Source organism: Lipotes vexillifer, unplaced genomic scaffold, assembly GCF_000442215.2.
Source record: "Lipotes vexillifer unplaced genomic scaffold, Lipotes_vexillifer_v1.1 scaffold1049, whole genome shotgun sequence".
Taxonomy (NCBI): domain Eukaryota; kingdom Metazoa; phylum Chordata; class Mammalia; order Artiodactyla; family Lipotidae; genus Lipotes; species Lipotes vexillifer.
Window position 1 is genome coordinate 1,317,596 of NW_006799027.1, and position 20,466 is coordinate 1,338,061.

Genomic DNA, 20,466 nt, shown 5'->3' on the forward strand with positions numbered 1-20,466 from the left:
GGAACCAAAAAAAAAAAAAAAAAAAAAAAAAAAAATACCACAAGAAAGATTTGTAAAAATCATTTTTTTCTAAAGGAAGGAAGATCTCACATTGCTTTGAATGTAATGGAAAGAGAGGTGACAAAGACATAATTAAGACAGCACCTCTTCCAAGAGTTTGCATGCATCAGGGGTACTGGAAAGATATCAAATGTGACAAGCAACTAAATCAAACAGAAATAATAAACCCAGAGGGTCAGAAACATCCAGAGATGTTCTTAAACATCTCTTTAAGAAATGGAAAAAAAACACATTTTTTTAACCTAATGATGCCAAGGCAATATGTTCTCTTACCACTTTCCTCCCCTTCCCTGATCAGTTAAGAATCTCCCTTGGAAACTAGTCAAAATATGATTTTATGCTAATTCGACCTATGTTAATTGGGGGCAATATAACTTAGAAAAACAACACCTCTTATTATTTACGGGAAGGAACAACAGCTTACAACCACTGCCCAACGAACAGAACAGAGACCCGATTCCTAAAACCTCATGGCAGACTGATTGATTCTGATAAGTGCCTCATTACAGTGGAATGAATCAAACCCTGTCCACATCCTTGGTGGCCTCTTCATTCACAGGGACACGGACCTAGTAAGGATGGCTAACGAGTTGGCAGAACGACTTGAGAATTCACACTGACTGAAATATTCTTTCCCAAGATGAAGTATTAATATGCACACACAAAATCTCAAATGAAAATGCATCTTCTAGCAAGATACTTTCCACACAAATTGTGAGCAAAATGGTCTCTAAGAGTTGAAAAGGGCAGTCAGCCACAAAGAGCTGGGTAACAGGAATAAGCCAGTTCCAAAGAACTCTGAAAAAAAGCCAAGATTCTCATCCCCTCTATGCCTCACTGCCAGATAAAACTATGACAGAATTTAAGAAATCCAGAAGCCCGTGAAACCCTTGGTCTCTTCGAGCCCTCACCTGGCTTAGCAGCATCAAAATCTGTGGCCTTTGCCCTCTAAACTTGACAGTGGGATGAAACAGTATTGCTGTTTAACTGGGAAGACTCAACCTCTCATCTGTGGTTTTGAACCACAAGGGAGAGTTCAACATGGCTGTGTTCTCACACACGAGAAAGGAACTGCCTGGTTCAGAAATAAGAGATTTTAACTGATTGGTGACATTACACTAAAACTGTTTTGCTTATTTAACTTGGAAGAATAGAAGCTACTTACGTATGCAGATGAGTTATAAAAGAACACCAACCTATTTTAACCATTAGAGATCAATGACTCACAGGACTGTGAACGCTTAACTAATTGATTTCCGTGTTTTTATACAGAAAACCTAAACCTCTACATGATGATAAGAATTTATAACATCTTGAAATTGTCCAGCATAGGTAAACTCTCATGGACGCAACAGAAATAAATAAATTTAATACTGATAAGCAAGTATGCTTTCCTCCAAGCATCCTTTCTTAATATTAAAGACATTGGAAGTCGTTTTGTAACTGAAAATAAGACAGCAGTTATCAGACATATACCTGTTAAAAAAAAAAAACAACAGCTCAGACTAAAATACGAACAGCTTAAAAATCTAGACTAGGAAACTTAGTAAATAAGTATTCGAAAAGTAAAGCCAAAGATAATTCAAAAGACAAATTCATTACACATTACCTTTTATGTGTGTCGTACGGGAATATGATTTCATCTAGAGATATGTGTGTGAATCAAGGTCTCTGCCATGGGAAAATGTAGGCATCTGGCTACATTAAATACCACTCCCAATAGGGAAAAAGCTTGTTGGGTAAAGTAACCATTTTTAAAACAAAATTATATTCAAGTTTGTCTTACAGTGCTGATACTTATAATGTGAAAAAACATAGTATAAATGTCCAACAATAAGAGAATGATAAAGTATACTCTACCCTGGAATACTTTGTGTTCGTTAAAAATATTTTCTAACAAAACTCACACCAGGGGAAATCCCTATGAGATGAAAAAAATGTAGAAATAATCAGGATGTAAATATGTAGACAAAGAATGACTCCAACTCTGTGTGTGTGTGTGTATGTGTGTGTGTGTGTGTGTTTGTGTGTTCACTTATATCTTAGTACTGGTTGTTGATGAGTTTGGAATTATGGATAATGTAATTTTGTTCTATTCTACTAGTTGCCCAATTTTTTACAATGATAGACACATGTTATTTAAAAGAGAACGAATGAGGGACTTCCCTGGCTATCCGGTGGTTATGACTCCATGCTTCCACCGCAGGGGGCGCAGGTTCAATCTCTGGTTGAGGAACTAAGATCCCACATGCCACATGGCACGGCCAAAAATTAAAACAAAATAAAAGAAAATGGCAGTGAGGTGGACATGGTTAACTGGCCATAAGCATCAACATCCTCTCCAGGCAGCTTCCCTGGGCTGCAGAGCCTGGAAGGCTAAAGTCCGTTTCCCAGACACCCCTAGACATAAGAATCTGGAGCAAACTGCATTCTGCCCATTTGGATTCAATAGCCTGAGATTTTAATGATAATTGTGAAATAGGGGATTTTCTTGGGCTGTTATTAGTGGCAAGCCGTGGAGATGACGGCGTTTTCTAGGGTGTTCCTAGGTTCAGGCCCAGCTCCACAGGTGACAGGCGGCAAGGTGAGCACAGGTGGAGACAGTGCTAACGTCTACTGGGCCAATGCAGGCAGCAGGACGCCAGGTCCTGCACCTCTGCCCCCTCCCCGGGCCAGCTAGACACGCTGTACTGCATTGTCCAGAAAGCCCCAGGGGCCCAGCCTATGGTCTGCTCTTCTAGCCCTTCCAATAATTTTTTGAAAAACAAATTCTCAACATTAAGTTCTTTTATGTTGAAAATAGCTCCTGTGGTTCTGTTTGCTGTAACTGAAGCTGACTCATACAGCCAAGATGTTGAATGAGTTACAAAGAAAACTTTGATTTTACCTCAGTGACTTCAGACCACCTATCCTTCAACTAAGCGAAAACCTTTTTTTAAAGTAATAAATTTCTTTAAACTACCAACTTGACTTGTTATATATTTGTGAATATCCATGGAAATCAGGTCTATTCTGAGCACAAATTAAAGGTCACGAGGCCTATTCAGAAACCAGATTCTTTGAATAGTCTACTGCATGATAAAGCACTCTAAATTTTCAGGCTAATCTCAATGAGAAGAAACTCATCACATATCTAATAAAATATAACAGAAGAGTTAAACCCCTCATCCAAAAAATCAGACTATAGTACATTGTATTTTCTTGGTAGATTCTTCTCAGTTTAAACTTACATATTCCCTTCTTTTTTTTTTCTTTACTTGAACTGGTACGAAGAAGAGTTTGTTGAAATGTGAAACCAAAAAGATAAAAGAAATATTTAAAACAGGTATTTTGACATAGATGCAAAGGATAAATCAAGCAAATATCAAACTACATTGATTTTTACTATTAATACGTGATTAATATATTTCTACACTTCTCGATATGTATGGTGCTCAATTACTGGCTGCACTGAAATGTTTATTAATTCATTCAACAGATGTTTGCTGAGAATCTATTTTATGGATTCAGCAGTGAAAATGACAAGCACAGCTTAAAGCTCATTGGGTAAAAGGTTAGAGGTATAACAGAAGGGGATGGTACGGCTTCTGTAGGAATATATGACAAGGAGCATTAACACAAATTGGAAAAAAGGTAGACTAAATAGACTAAAATAAAGCTTATTTATTTAGACTAAATAAATTAGGTCATGGACAAATTAAATTTGGTCAAAGAAGAGAATATTATTAAGACTAGACAGTACACTTGCATTTCGTTTCAATTGAGTAGAGAGAGCAAATGACCATGGATGGCGTCCACTTTCATCCTTAATGGTTCACATGCTGTGATTTCTTTAATGTACCTCAGGGGCCAACATGAATATGTGTTTATACATGCACAAAAGATCCCTGTAAGGACATGCAAAAAGCTCATAATGGGGTTGCCCAGGAAGAGACATGGGGTGACCAGCAGACAAGTTAGGACTTAGGAGAGGGCCCTTAGGTGTACATACTTCATGTTAAAAGGTTTCATTTTTCATCATAGGAACAGATTATCCATTCCAAAAATGGATACATAAATAGATACACAATATATAGCAAGGATTTAATCAGAAAATTCAAGGGCAATACAAAATAAGAAGTTATCTGAACTTTGGTGTGAAGGTCACAGAGGACGTAGCAGCGACGCCATGGAAGCAAAGACCTGGTCCATGGCTGACTCCCACCACTGAAAGAAAGATGACAGGAACTAGAAGCAGTTACCTTCCTGTCACAAGCTGCAGGGCTGCCGGCGATGTTTTGTTTGAGGAAGCCAGCGGTTGTCGACCAGCGCGTGGGGTTTTTCCGTGAAGGTTCTTCAGAGGAGAAGTTATTATCACTGACAGACGTGGAGAGGCCAATTAAGGCTGGGTCACTGCTTCGTCGGACGTGAAGAGGCATATCTACAACACAAAGCAGCGTTATTAAAGATAACCTAACGTCTGAAAACTACATATTAGGATAAAGGTAGTTAAAGCAAAAGATTAAAGAATAGAATAACATTTTAAGGTGACAGTGGGCCAGCCTCCTAAATAGAAATTCCCTTAGTCCCTTTAAAAACTTCACTGTGAAAGAAATATGGTACCTACAGGATATCTGGAGTGAGAAGGCCAGGATGGCATCTGCACTTCACCCTGGTCACCTGTGTGGCTCTGGGCAAGTGGCCTCCCTGTCTTCTGCCTGTGGCCCTTCCTACACAAACAGCTCTCCTAAGGGTACCGGGAGGACTGAATGAGCTAAAGTGCATAAGACAGTGTCTGACACACGGTGTGCACTCAATAGAGAGTGACAATAATCACCACTGCTGTTCTTATCATCCTGATATTGGTTTGGCTCGGCTATTAAAGAAATCTGTTAAATAAAGTATTTCCTTTGTTCAACAAAGTATTATCAGAAAGTACAGAGCACAGACATGTTTCTTTTCCTTAAGAAAACGGAAATCTTAAGAGTAGTACACCAATACGCAGGTAGTGTCTGCCATAGACTCACATACACAATTACATAAAAGATGGTGTTTTAGCAACTGTATTCAAATGAAAGAGGAGTGTGTTTGCAATGACTCTAACAAAATCAACAACAAACCCAGGCTAAAATTTGTAATGGTAGCACTGAGAACATCCTAGCAGATGTGATCACTGTTACAGAAAAGGAACAGAACTACAAAATCAGAGAGAAGAATAAAGGCACATGAGCCTAGCACTGAGAATCAGAACCAAAAGCCCCACACATCAACAGAGTGAAAAGCATAATAAACATAAGACAAAAATTTTAGATGAAATTACGCTTAGAGTAATCTTTTCAAAAACTAGGATACAAGTTAAGTATTTATAAAAAGCCTCTAACAAAGCAGCTTTAGCAGTGAAGGAGTAAACTCATCATTTACCATGAGAAACATTTTTGGAATACTGACGCATTTGCTCAGTGGTGTGGCTACGGAGAACCTTGAGGATATGAAACTAAAGATAGACTATTTACACACATTGAAGGTTATATTTAAACCATTGTCAAGCCAATATGTTAAAGCAAATTAGAAACAACCAGAGAAAACAGAAGCATATGAATCATGATAATATTGCATTTAACGTGTGCTTCCAATAAAGGATTTGATAACCAAGAAAGAGCCTGAATAACACTACCAGAGAAAAAAATATACTGAACATTTAATATTGTTGGTGGTTATCTTAACTTGCTGAGAGCAACACATACATGAAAATTATGGGGAAGAATAATTTTCAAGTTTCAGTGTGTAAAAAGTGTGTATAAAAACTTGTGACAGCTCTTGCTGCTTATAATTTGTACCAAAAAAAATAAAAATAAAACACAACAAAGAACTATACAGTCACTCTCAAAACAAGTTCACAAAAATGTACATCTAAGGAACTATGTATGTTAATAGTACAATGCTCCTACCATAAAAAAGTTCCCTCTCAATTAACAAAATTGTTCCCAGATTCAAAAATCAAAACTGTAAGCAGAAAAGCAATAAAGTGGGGAGGAGGAAGAATAAAATACTTCTGGGAAATTACAATAATGCTCCTTAGATATGAGCTCTGTTGCTTTCCAATTAACAGGGTCGCTGATTACTTAGTTGTTAAGGAATTCTGTAGTATCCTTCAAGTTGTGTGTGTGTGTGTGTGTGTGTATTAAGTCTAAAAGAAGCACTATTAGTTCACAAAAGGCCTTTAAAAATGGTATAGAGGTAATGACTAAAAGCAGTACCCACAATAATAAAATAACCACATGAAAGTCCATTTCAACCCCCAAATAAATTCAGGGACTGTAAGTTTCACCAAATTCACTTGGACACAATAAAACAGCTTACTCAACTTGTTTCTGAAAATTTCCCCAAGAGAAATACATTGCAGACATGATTCAGATTAGATGAATTAGGATCATCATCTTCTGAAGGGACATGACCTCTGTGTTAATCTGTTAGTCTGAAACAGACACAAATAATTAGCACTCTACTTCTTTGTATCTGTAGCTCTCAAAATTCTAGATGCAGGGAAAGAAAGAGGATTCGAGGCCACGGGGGTTAGAGCAGGACTGCGGACCCTTGGGTTGCACCTTCTGGGGAGATGCTGGGGCACAGCCCCCAGGCAGCATCTACATCAACCACACTGTAAAGGATGTCCCAGGAGACGTGCTACTAGGCAGCCCTTCCTACGAGTTGCTCGCAATTCATTCCACTTCTTGTTTTCATTTTAGTGATAGCGGTAAAAGAAATGAATATAAGGACAGTCTGGATCTTTCATTTGCACCATCCTGTAACTGAGTGCCCCCATGCAGTTTCAGACCCCATGGTTACAGTGGTGACCACAGTCAAATTCAGGAAGGTGTCCTAGATCTGATTACCAGGCGAATGAGAAAAGAACAGAACTCATTTTAAAAAGTAAACAACGTGTTCTCAACAAAGGAACGCCAAGTGACATCATGATGATCTTGAAGTTAAGGTTTTCTTGCAATTGTTCAGCTGCAAGAACAGAGTATCAGAGTGTACACGGGCAGCAAAACTGGGTCCAAATATAAAGACCCTGTAACACACCATGTGTTCACGCCCATACTGCCTACGATTTAGACACAGTGTCTCACACTGATGGTGAGAATCTACATTTTTATTGGTTTATAATTTCTTCTTGGTTTTATGGTTGTGTGAAAATTATGTCATTTTCATCCAGTTTATACACACACACACACACACACACACACACACAGATTAAATAACATTAAAAAACCAGTGACTTGAAAGGATCTAAATCTTTTTTTGTTTTTAACGTTAGTCCCAATGGAGGAACATGCAACTTGCTTCACAGACGAGTAAGCGGAGGTTCGGAGAGGTGACAGGAGGAGCGCAGGGACAGTTTCCTGTCCAGAACTTGAGGCGCCTGGGTCAGTGCTCCATCACCACCCAAATCATGAAATTAATTCTATTATTCAACCATTCATTGGAAAACAAACTCCACTTCTAGCTACTTGCAGATATAAACATTAGTCTCAATTTTGTAAAAGGGAAGAATTTTGTTGTTTTCACAGTAAAATTACTTACACCTAGAAATCAAACACCGATTTTAACTAATAGCGTCATTAGATTTGGGAGAGGTAAAGAACTATTACATCAGCTACACATACAGACCGAAACAACTGGAGCCCCAATTTCAAAAATGCTAAAATAGGAGAAGGAAAGAAAAAAAACCTCTACTGGTTCAATAGAGGAAGTATGATGTATAAGATGATGCAGCATGCGCCAAGCGAGACCCGCCTACACCGGTATTTCTCAACTCTGACCTCAGGACCCTTTCACACATTCTAAAAATTACTGAGGACCCCCAAGAGCTTTTGTTTATGTGGGTTATAGCTAGGGATTTTACCATACTGGAAGTGAAAATGAAAAAAACATTTTAATATTTATTTATTCATTTTTAAGTTAACAATAATAAACCTATTACATGTTAACATAAACAACAGGATTTTGTGAAAACAATTTTACAAAATAAAGCATATGTAGTGGGGTAGCAGCACTTTTTCACATTTTGCTTGGTCATAGACATCTGGGTTCTCACTGCGGCTTCTGCATTCAACCTGCTGCAATAGGACCTAGTATACGAAGAGAAAACAAGCTCCACAAATATTTAGCTGGGAGAGGAAATCGAATGTTAGTAATCTTTTCAGATAACTGTAAATCTTCTTTGATAGCACACCAATACTTGAGAAATTAGTTTCTCAAAGGTTAGCTACAATATGGAATGTAAACTTCCCGTTCTTTGTTACATTTGTCTGTCTTACACTTGGAATGGATCTTTTACCCGTGACAAATTTTGTAACCTTAGTTATTTGGAATATATTATTAATCGGGTTTTGCCAATCTTCTGAATGTTGATATATTTCTTTATATCAGAAAATCACATATGTGAATATCATTACCAATTCCATCAGAAAAATCATTAAGCACTGGGAAGTAGTCATGCTCACAGTGGGATATAAGTTTTTCCAGAATCTAATTCTACTAGGAAGCTTGAATGTTATCTTTGGCAACAAATATTGTCAGTCATTTGCCGTGTAGTGACAGGCTCACTTCACTTCATCCATTTTCTAGAAACCCTGCCAGACTGAATAAGCACAGTTTTTCCAGCCTCCTTTCAAACAAAAATAGTGTTCCACTAAAAATGGTTACCTCAGCTTACAACTCAAACTATCACATGAAAGTTTTTCTCAGTAACCACAGATCTACAATATGTACAAGTACTTTATGCCTACCATCTATGCTATCACGCAAAATATTAAATTGTGTACTCAAGGGTCAGCATTTTTGTAAAGTCATCATTTTGCTGCTTCATCAAGAATAGTAGATAAAATGGCTTCTTTCCTTAAACTGCAGCTGTGTTGGGTGAAGAATACATTTGGTGCTACCATCTCACTTTGTGCCAAGGAGCCTGCCTCTTACCCATCAGTGTCTGGGCACCACTGGTGCAGATTTCAACCCAGTGAACGACACAAAATGTTTCTGGAACACCATGAAAAGAGTTTTGCCTAACAGTCTCCCTGAAATGGCCTTATTGATGTGAAGGACCCATAGACCACACACATTAAGAACCACTGGCCTGAACGCATAATTCTGGCATGTTGGTTCACCTCACTGGACCTCAGTCTCCCCATCTATAAATCCAGAGGCTGCACTAATGGGGACAGAAGATCCTTTTAATGCTAAAAATTGTGTGATTCCATATGTATAACTGATTCACTCTGTTATAAAGCAGAAACTAACACGCCATTGTAAAGCAATTATACCCCAATAAAGATGTTAAAAAAAAAAAATTGTGTGATTCCACACTGGATACACTTCTATACTAGTATTTATCCACCAAACCTCATCCTAACAGAACTTAAAACAATTTATGAAGATGTACTAGAAAAAAATAGAAAAGCATTTCAAAATAGTATCAACAGGAATTACCAGTTGCCTCTAAATAAGTGCAAGTATTACAAGCAACAAAGGAGGATGAAGATGCACAGAGTTGTGGGTAACAGTGCAGAAGCAGCCACAACTGGCGTGAGGTCTTTGGATGAACTGAACTTGATTTTAAGGAAAGAGATTCTTCCAAACGTCTGGTCTTATCAACAAAAAGAAGCACGAAACACAACTGCCTGATTCATCTGACAAGCTCCCCACCTCTCACTGTACTGATAAAGCATAATATTGCAGAAAGAATGCAATTTTGTCTTGGCCTCAGAGAAATAAAATACAAATACGGCCTTTTTGCCTATAATTTGCTCCATATTTCTGGGGCTCACAGCCTATTTCAGCATTACTAATAATCTGATGTAATTTGTGTTCTTCAGAGCAATTAGAAATAATGGGAGCTTCTCATTTCAGGTAATTTGGTCATTATTATTACGATTCCTCACCCTCCATTTTAGGAAAATCAATGCCTTTCAAAACATGATAATAAAACTTTCTCTCCTCATAATCTTCTGAGTTATTTAATATATATATTTTCAAAGTATAGCCTCTGAAATATTAACAAGAAAATTCAAAGATGAGGATCTTCAATAATTAAGCTACTGGATAAAGCACAGGGGGGTGGGCGTGATGTCACCGGGTCCCGGATAGTTGTTTGATGTGTGCCTTCCTTTGAAGAGTGGATAAAACAGCAATAAACCCTCATCACAAGATCTCAAATTCTCTGTGGCACTAATGCACTGTAAATATTGATTTACTTCTCTAGATTAGGTGCCTTTTAAATAAGTGGGAAAATGGAACATCTAATAATGAATTAGAACAAATACTAAAAGGGAAGATACATTTTTTTTTTTTTTTTTTTTGCGGTACGCGGGCCTCTCACTGTTGTGGCCTCTCCCACTGCGGAGCACAGGCTCCAGACGCGCAGGCTCAGCGGCCTAGCCGCTTTACGGCATGTGGGATCTTCCCGGACCGGGGCACAAACCCGTGTCCCCTGCATCGTCAGGCGGACTCTCAACCACTGTGCCACCAGGGAAGCCCCAGATACATACCTTTTTTATGGTTACACATTGCACCCCTACACCTAATCAACTTTCCCAATGTTTCTCTTCTTTTACTCTTCAAGTGATTTTTAAATTATTTACCCACTCAAGGCAATGAAGAAACCTTTTCCATAAGACAGGCAGCAGTCATCAAGGTATTTAACCAAATCTAAAAATAATACATATGCAGTGACACAAGTTCTATTAGAACATACAATGCAAACAGCATAATTACTCTTCATGCAAAATGAAGACTGTCTCCCCCATCTTTGGGGCAATTACACATTTCCTAAAGACACATCTCACAGTGAGAAGAACCAAGTTATTAACACATGCCACAGGGAGAAAAACCTGGCATCAGGATTGCAAAGTCCACCTTCCAATATAAGTTGCCCCTTTTTATAAAGGTATTTATCAGTATTTCACTTACTGAGATAAAATCCTTGGAAGAAATCTAGGGAAGGCAAGGCAGGAAATAAGCTTGAAAAAACAATGAATGACTCAGAGAGAAGGATATAAAATGACTTTATCACCCTGTTATTATATATATATTATATATATATAAGCAATAAATAAAGAATACTATAGTTGGAAGGCGCCTTAGAGATAAATTGAAATATCACATTTACAGATAAGTGCACTGAGGCCTGGACACAGACTGTAGGGCTGGGTCAAAGGTCACACTGCTCCTCTGTGACCCAGCTGTCCCTGGAGTGCCTGTCAATAGACTCTTCATCCGTGCCATTTGGAGCTGACCGCACTGCTGTCCAGGAAGAACTAAGACGTGTCAAAGCCACAATATGCTTCCACTTCACTAGAGATAACAGGTGATTCCCTGGAAAGATTGAGTTTAAAACCCACTTCTATAGATAAGAGGATTTGTTCACTGGTCCCACTGAATCTTAGACACATAATGAGGAGGGAAAAGAGAGAAAAGAGAGTCAAGGGGAAAATATACATGCAATGTTCTAATGTCATATGAACATTTACAAAATAAAACCAAGAATTTTTCTGAGGCATACGAAACTGGCATCATTAGAATTCTTTCTCATGCTGAAACCGATAACACAACCACCCTGATCAGGAGCCCTCCAAATACTCATATGAGTACAAGTAAAAGTGGGCGTATGTGAATAAGATTAACAGGTTGTTTCAGTGTTGCTGTGATCTAATACTACAGTGTTTCAAAATCTTACCAGTATGGGAAATATACAAAGGATCCCTCTATATTGTTTCTTACAACTGCCATGTGATTTAAAATAGTAAATAAAAGCCCTCCAAAGAATTAAACAGAAGGTCCCAGGCAAGATGCCTCGAGGTCAAGACCTGCAGCCACCGGCACTGAAGGCATCTCTCTAACCCCATCTCCTAGAACAGTCTCCTCCCGCCGCACCCGTCCTGGCGCCCTGCTGAGCATCCACACCGATGGCTCCTCCAATATGCTCCGCGCTTGGGTGCCTCCGTGCCTCCCCCCCACCCCACCCCAAGAAGCCTCTAGCCTCCACCCAACCCCGTTCTCACTGCCCAGGGTCCTATGCCCCGTGGCTGCTCCTCGAAGGGCGCCAACTCCTCAAATCCATCCAATCCAGCAACAGACAGCTGACTCGGAAAGGGGCAATTAAGGAAAAGCAGCCGGGGATGAAGCACCCAAGAGGCAAGGGGAGCGGAAGGTTTCACTGCAGGGACAGAGCCACCAGCACAGCCCAGCTGGGCAGGGCTCCCGTCCCTCTCCGTCAGCGGCCGGCCATCGGTGCATCCCCCGTCTAACCAGGCCACAGGAGAGAGCCTGGAGCCCGCGGACACTCCGAGAAGGGTCGGCCCTTCCCCCGCCGGCAGCAGCGCCGACACCGGGCCTGCTGGAGCTCAGGATGCCAGTGGGATTCCTCTACCCCTTTCTCCCACTCCACTTTGCCCCTCCTCCCAACAGCATCAGCCTGGCGTGCACCTGGAGGACAGGTCGTCACGCTATCATTGCAACCGCCCTGCCTCCGTCCCTGCACGCATGCGCACATGCCCCCAAAGTGGGAACCTAAATTTTTCTTAGTTAAGATACCTCAGTCAGTGGGACTTCCCTGTGGTTTGGAATCTGCCTGCCAATGCAGGGCACACGGGTTCAAGCCCCGGTCCGGGAAGATCCCACATGCCCGCGGAGCAACTACGCCGGTGCTTCACAACTACTGAGCCTGCACTCTAGAGCCCGTGCTCCGCAACGAGAAGCCACAGCAATGCGAAGCGCACGAACCGCAACGAAGAGTAGCCCCCGCGAGCCGCAACTAGAGAAAGACCGTGTGCAGCAACGAAGACCCACCCAACGCAGCCAAAAATTAATTAATTAATTAATTATTATTTTTTTTTTTTAACGATACATCAGTCAGCAACAAAAAAAACTTCCTAACCGTTAAATATTTCATTCGGGGGTTGCTTTCCTGTGGTCCCTGAGGGTAGGAGAGAGTGGTTCCAGTCTGGCTGCAGAGGTGGAAAGCCTTTCATGGTTGCCTCCCGGCCTCCTGGGGGAGGGGAGGGCTGGCCTGAGGCCATTATGGGAGTGACCAGGGGCTTATAAAAATGTGCACTGGCTACTAAATCCGGACATAAAAACTCAGTGTCCCCAAATCCTTTGCTAAAACAGAACTTGGAAACAGGGTGGGTGCTGTCAGGGTCCTGAGCTCCCTCCAGGCCCATGGGGAACACCCAGGCAGCCCCAAGAGCAGAGAAAACAGTGCTTCCAAGGGCCACCCTGGCCCTTTCACTGATTTGGGGTCCCCTTTCTGTTCTGCTGTGGCAGGTGTGAAGTCAACACGCACTTGCCAACATCTACTAGACACAGCTCTTCTAGAGAGTCTACAGAGTAATGAATACAGGGCCAAGGGTCCTTTGAGAGTTGTGTATTGTGGAAAAATCACTCCAAGTGAATCCCACTCTGACCATTCAAATACTCGAGCAGACCCCCACCTGCCCGGCAAGGGCTAAGGACAGGTAAAACCAGGTGTGAGTGGAAGGGAGGAGGCGAGGGTAAGAAGAGGAATGACACCCCAGGGTGCCAACGAAACCCAACCCAGGGCGGGGAGCAGCACAGCCACGTGCATAGGGGGCACGGGGGACTTTCTGTAGGACAAGACTGTGGGAAACTTTGGCTGCTAATTTCTGGATTCTCAGAAAAACACCTTAAGAGAGCAAGGAGGGGACTGAAGTTGAGAACACAAGAGAGTGAACAGGGAAGCAGCAGACGGGAGCAGGGGCACACACGGGGCAGCGGGGAGCAGGTAGGAGCTACTCCCGAGCTCTTCTTACAAAATGATCAAAATACTAGGAGAAAGACCAGGAAAAGGCGGGGGGGACTTCTGTGTTACTGCGAGTCGTGATGCTTTCCCTCCCAGATGTGTGCTGAGCCCTGCACGTGCCCTCTATTTCCAGGGACAGTTGCCCCAGCTGGAGGGCGAGGACCGGGCGCCTCAAGGCCGGCTCTGTCTTCCTCACTGCCTGATCCCGGGACCCAGAGCGGCCCCTGGACAGAAAGTACCTTATTCCTGTTGTGCGCGGCAGCTGTGCTGCGAGACCACTGCTAACCTTCCCAGAATTCGGAAATACTGAAGCACTGGTCCAGGAGGGGCCACAGGTGAGGTCGGAACCTCTGCTCCCAGCAATTTCATCAACCCATCCATGAATGGCCGTGTTTTACATGCGTTTCTGTTTAGAGACACCTCACTTCACAGATATTGTTGATTCGTGAACATGAAACTCACAGCCAACAGGACTAACTCTCCTGCCTGATTGAAGATGAACTAACATGTGTATTTTCTCCATAAGGCACATCACAGACTTCTTGTACTCAGGAGCACAAAACAGCATTTTATGTTCGGGGGTCATTCTGAACAGCAAAATCACCAACCAAAAGCACAAAAACGTGAAAAACATGGCACCGAATAGACCATGAAAGGGACCCTGTTTACAGTATGAGCACTGAAAAAGAGGCAGAAGGTCCTTGCTCACCATCAACTGGGGACACGTGCAACTGGATTCAACAATATTTGTGGGAACCTCCACAGAGAGTGAGGTCCAACTGTACCTTCTCCCATAAATATTTGTCAAATGAATAATCGACTCAGAAACCTTTAAAAGAGAACCACCCCCACTTCCTCCAGGTTCCTCCCCAGATACTGCTCTCTGGCTTCTTTCCTTGACAAGAGATCTCGGAGAAAGAGGAGCTGACTGCTTCATCCCTCCCTTTTCCTTTAACCCACTATTATGTGGCTTCCTCCCCACCAGCCCACCGATACAGAACCAGAAACCTCCCTCTCTTTATCAGCGGGTACTTTGGAGCACCAGTCTCTGGGGAGCTCAGGGTGTGGCACAGACATGGCCTCTGCCTTCGTGGAGGCTGCAGCACGGTGGAAAAGGCAGACGAATCACCCAGCCCCGTGCAGTGTGATCATGGTGCTTCAGGAGGAATACCAAGAGCCACCAGAGCACCTAAGGGGGGACCTTTCTGAGAGCATCCTCAAAGACTTCACGACAGAAGGGATGGCTCAATTCTCCCTGCTGTCCTTTCACACTCTTGGTGTCTCCTCTCTTAGGAAGCCCTGACCACTTCTACAAGGGACTCCTCTTATGGCCTGATCCCACCAGCGTATCTGCCGCGCCGTCATCCTGGGTTTGGGGATCCGCCTCCCCTGAGCGCACAGCTCCTAGAGAATAACACTGCACTTGTCACCGTCACACTCCCCAGGGGGTCACCCTGAACAAGTGCTGAACCATCGAAGAAGTGAATGAATAAGACATCAATGCTGAAGGTTTGGGTTTGTGCGTTTTGGGTTTTGTTTGGTTGTGGTGATGGTGGTGTTTGGCCAGTGGGATGGACAGAAAGGAAGAAAATATGCAGCCAGAGAAAACTGCAGGGGCAGAGGCCAGACGCTTAAGTTCTACAGAATTAAAAGGACTGCAAGCAATTCCGTGTGGCTAAAGTGTAGAGTTAAAGAAGTGATGTAGAAAGTGAATGCCAGGGAGGGAGCCCTGGATGAGCCAAGCAGGGTCTTGTAAGTCAGAAATTGTCACACTTTAATGTGTACGCAACGCGCCAGGGGATCTTGTTAAGACGATTCCATAGATCTCAGGTCACGGAAGATGAAATTCAGCCTTTCTAGCGTCCACCACCACACTTCAGGATTCCATGTAGCAGGACTGCACTATGCTGAAACTTTCTGGAGCTGTGCTAAAGACTTCTGGTGCACTCTCATCACCGCCTGTGTGCCTTCCCTCCAGCCTGGCCATCTGGATGCATCCCTTACAGAACACCCATAACACCTTTGCTAAACCACACGTCAGATGTCATGACTCAGAACGGGTGGTACAGGCGGGTCACAGGACATCAGATTAAGCCCTGGCACCTACCCCCGCGATCTGAGTAGCACCTCTCCACCCTACACTCAGATCCAGCTGGAATGCTCTGAAGTGACCAGAGGCCACATACTCCTCCAGACCTCGTCCTTTCCTCCCCATCTTCACCACTCTAACGTCAGCCTGGAGGGTACCACCTTCTCTAAGGAGTCCCCATGGTTCCAAAAGCATAAGTGACACCACTCCTTATGTTAATTTCACTGATTAGAACCAGTACTCTCCCATCTGTCTCCTTCATTAATCTTAGAGGTTCCACCCCAGCAAATGTTTGCTAAAATGTTGTTGTATAAATAAAAGAGATGAATGAATGTGACTATCCATCCATCTCCATCCTTTTCACATTGATTGTCTCAAGTATTATAAGGGCAATCTTTTTAGCAAAGAAAAAACAATTACAGATATTAGATGGCCAGAGGAGACCAAAAAAAGGGGGGGGGGTTTCTCCTGGGAGAAGCTCAAAGAATTGTTAATTGACATATTGGTGATAAACTCTCTCTGGCCAAGAATCTCAACAACATTCTACTAATTTTTTATTATTAACTTTGCACTATTGTTCTTCACGCAGTGTGCTCTCCGAAGAGAATATGTGAGTACAAGCAAATCTAAATTAATTCTTCACATAAAATTTTAAATGTTTATCCATATCAAATCCTTTATATCACTTTCACTGTACCAATTTAGTTCAACAATCATGTGAATTAAGTTTTGAAATTATCAACTTCATCTGACAAGTCATCTGTCTTTCAAACTTGTTGACGATTGCATTGGAGATATTCTCTAAATGCTCAATGCCCTTTCACCTTTGACATTTGTCTTCTATTATTTTATTAAGGATTCAAGTACCTCAGTAACTGTCAAGTTAACTTTTGATTAGCATTATTCTCCCGTTCCTTTATTTCATAATACTATACAAAAGTGTGATATTTTTCTCCTAACTAGGGACCAGCTTTTCCCTAATTTCACGAGCCAATTTTCTGTTACATAAGGATGTGCATCTGAAGATCCTCTACTATACTAGACTTTATAATTAGTTCACTAGCACATTAAACATCATCAACTACTGCACTATGGCAAGGCCTTTCTTAGCTCTCAGCTGTTAAACGTCCACTAGAGTCTCTACACTTCATTTTGCTCATATATAGACTCTTCACCTTGAACTTGAACCTTCATGGTAAAAAAAGCGATACAAGAATGTATCAAAAGTCATTCACTCAATACAAATATCTACTGAGCACCTACTGTGTGCTAGGCACTCTTCTAGTTGCTGCCATTAAGCGATCCCTCGAGGACTGTACATTCTGGTGATGTAGATCACCAGAGAGATCCCTTGTACATTTCCCTCACTGAGAGGATGAGAACAATGGATGAACAAATAAGTGCAGATGATGTCACGGGGTGATCAGTACTGTAAAGTAAAATGAAGCCGAGGAAGACATCAGGGCTGCAGAAAGTGGAGAAATGCTAGTTTATCCCAGGGGAGTCTGACGGCGGCACTGCAAAAGCATTTGAATAGCTCATTATCCACTTTCCTGCCCTGAGTGTTCCAGTTTCAAATTAATTCCTTGTACACCCTGGCTATTCATAAAGCCATTTGGCCCTGGCTGCTACAAGGCGGCAATAAGACTGGATGGTTCCGAAACATATGGCCGCATGTCTGTTTGTGTTACCTTCAAAGTGCAGAGGTCTCTCATAGCTAATCTAATCCATTCCTCCTTCTCCTTGAGGAAAGAGCCATGTAAAGCAAATACGTCCTGAACATTTATAACAAGCCAATTAAGTCTGTAATCACTAATATTCGTTGATCATTTACTATGGGTCATGCATTGCTAAGAACCTTATTGCATTAATTGATCATCTCCTCAGAACAAGGCTACAAAACAGGTTACATTATTACTCCCATCTTATAGGTAGGGAAACTGGTGTTACAGGGTTAAGATATCTTGGCTGAAGTTAACCTATCAGTAAGTGGTGGAGACAAATCCAAGCCTTGATAGTCAGGCCACAGAGAGCAGGCCCCTCTCCAGGAAGCACGGAATCCTGCAACACCAAGAACGGAAAGATCAGGCTCTGAGTTATTCACAACTTCCTCGCCAACCTCTACCATCGTGGTCTCACCCGAGGCAGGACAGCAGCGAATGCATGTGAGCTGCACTCACTCACACCGAACCTCAGAGCTGCAGAAACATCACTGTCACTGAGCCAATGGCTCACCTGATGTCTGGACCTTTGTGATCCTTTCCACAGGTGAAAAGAAAGGTCATGAAAGAACTTCAGAATGAGACAGATTCCCTTTAGCTCGGACTGGCAAACAAATGATGCTTTTAACTTCATCACAATTCATTTTATTCTTAGGGGATTTGTGGGAGGAATGAGGAGTGGCACAGTGAAGGGGGGGACCTCATGGAGAACGTGTGTGTGTGTGTAAAACTAAACACTTCATACTTCATATCTACGTAGGGAACATTGATCTGGATTAACAGGTTCAATCTGTATGTTCACAGGATGTCACTACAATCTTGTGAAATAGGCTATATATCCACCAAAAGTCTTTTCAGTCAAGTACATACTCAATTTAGGATAATAATGCCTGGAATACACTAAGCACTCAATAAGAGCTAACTCTCTTTCTCTCACCTGCAGCCCTCCTTTATCTGACCTTAGTAAAAGGTCGGAAATCCAGGTCAGTACTAAGGTTTTCCCGTCTCCAACTTGCACTTGTTCGTACATTCTTTGAGTTACATCTGTGGCTCCAAATCTTCACTAGTCATTAGAATGATCTGGGACTATCCTGGAAATGCTGATTCCTGGGCCCCCACCCAGAAATCCTAAAATTTGGGTCTAGGATGAGGGTCGGGCGTTATTTTTACAAGCTCTCCAGGCAATTGTATTTGCAACCAAGGTGGGGAATCACTGCTCTAGGCTGGAAAGCACTGCACATCCATCCTAAGAGATCTTGTTAAAAACACAGATTCTGATTCAGTAGGTCCAGGGTGGGGCCTGAGAGGCCGCATCTCTAACAAGTCCCCAGGTGGTGCCTTGGAATAGCAAGGCCCCTATCTGTGCTGCCCAGTAAGTAGCCACTAGCCACCCCGGCCACTTAAATCCCGTTCCTGGGTCTCCCCTGCCTCATTTCAAGGACTCAACAGCTGCATGGGGTTAGTGGCTACCGCAGTGTGCAAAATACACATCACTGAAATTTTTTTATATATAAACAATTTTGTCAGACACTGAATTTAGCTTAGCAAAAATATAATTAATCATTAATTCTACACTCTCAGTTTTATTAACTTCTAATCACTAAGAAAGGATAAGACATAAGGCAGTCCTGCTTCTTTTTAACTTTAATTCGAAAACATTATATAGAGAGAACAATTTTCCAACTTATTTGATATAGGGCAAATAACCTACATTTTCTAAGATTTCATTGGACTTTTTTATGTAATATTTTCATGTGTGCATTTGCACATTTTGGGAATCATAATACATGTCCATGACTCCCCAAAGAAACAAAACAAATATTTACAGAAGAAATTTTTTATTAAAGTGCTATTTTGGAATGAACCCACTGTGACAATTCAAATCCTACTGCAAATCTGTACACAACATAGAAACTTCCAGTAATAATCGGGGGGAGAATATTATTTTAAGAAAACCAAACTGCTTGGCTGCTTTTTAATTGAGGAGATAAAGCACTTTAATATAGATAAAATATTTCTAATATTTAAGAAGCACTTTTACAACTATAAAGCCACGAACTTTACCCATAACTCTGACAGCCTGACAAGCAAGCAAAGAGAATTCAACCCAATAGTAGTTTCCTAGGCAACAAGCACACATATGAGCAGTAGAAAAAATGAAAAGAAGGAAAAGCATTGAAGCATTTCCAGTGGGCTTGAGAAATACATTTTAATTGTCAAAATGCCACAAAGACAACAATATTGAAAAACATTTCACTGAAAATGATTCAAAGCAGAATGCCATTTTCATTATGGCAAACGAGGTGTGGAAAAATAGAAAAATTAGTTTCCTTTCCTTTGCTCTGAATTAAGTAGGGATGGTAATCAATCTTGTTTGATTTTACAAAATTTATCTACATTAGTATAGATTTTTAATATGCCTCCTTACTTTTCTCCACAAATGTGACTATCTGCTGATTCAACGTACAAAAGAGAGTCACCAGGATGACGGGGTAGCACAGGATACAGGGTGCATCTGGGCATCCTCTGTTACAAAGACATGCTCATACATGCTTCGGTCTTACTTCAAAAGTAAACCACACAGGGCTTCCCTGGTGGCGCAGTGGTTGGGAGTCCGCCTGCCGATGCAAGGGACTCGGGTTCGTGCCCCGGTCCGGGAGGGTCTTGCGTGCCGCCGCAAAAAAAAAACAAAAAACAAAACAAACAAACAAAAAAAAATGGTAAAAAAAGTAAACCACACACACACACAAAAGTAAACCACACACTTCACAACACAGATTAAAATAGCACTGGGTTGT

At 41.7% G+C, this 20,466-nt stretch overlaps 1 protein-coding gene across 13 annotated transcripts in view; it reads right to left on the reverse strand.

The window, feature by feature from the left end:
- Positions 1–20,466, reverse strand: part of PARD3 (par-3 family cell polarity regulator) — a 652,430-nt gene that overhangs the window by 352,723 nt on the left and 279,241 nt on the right. For 12 of the 13 annotated variants that reach the window (XM_007471333.1, XM_007471331.1, XM_007471329.1 and 9 more), the window contains exon 4: positions 4,302–4,480. In XM_007471333.1, the coding sequence (XP_007471395.1) occupies positions 4,302–4,480 (179 nt within the window). Of the gene's footprint in view, positions 1–4,301; positions 4,481–20,466 lie in introns of those variants that run through there. The other variant, XM_007471334.1, reaches the window with a different exon arrangement.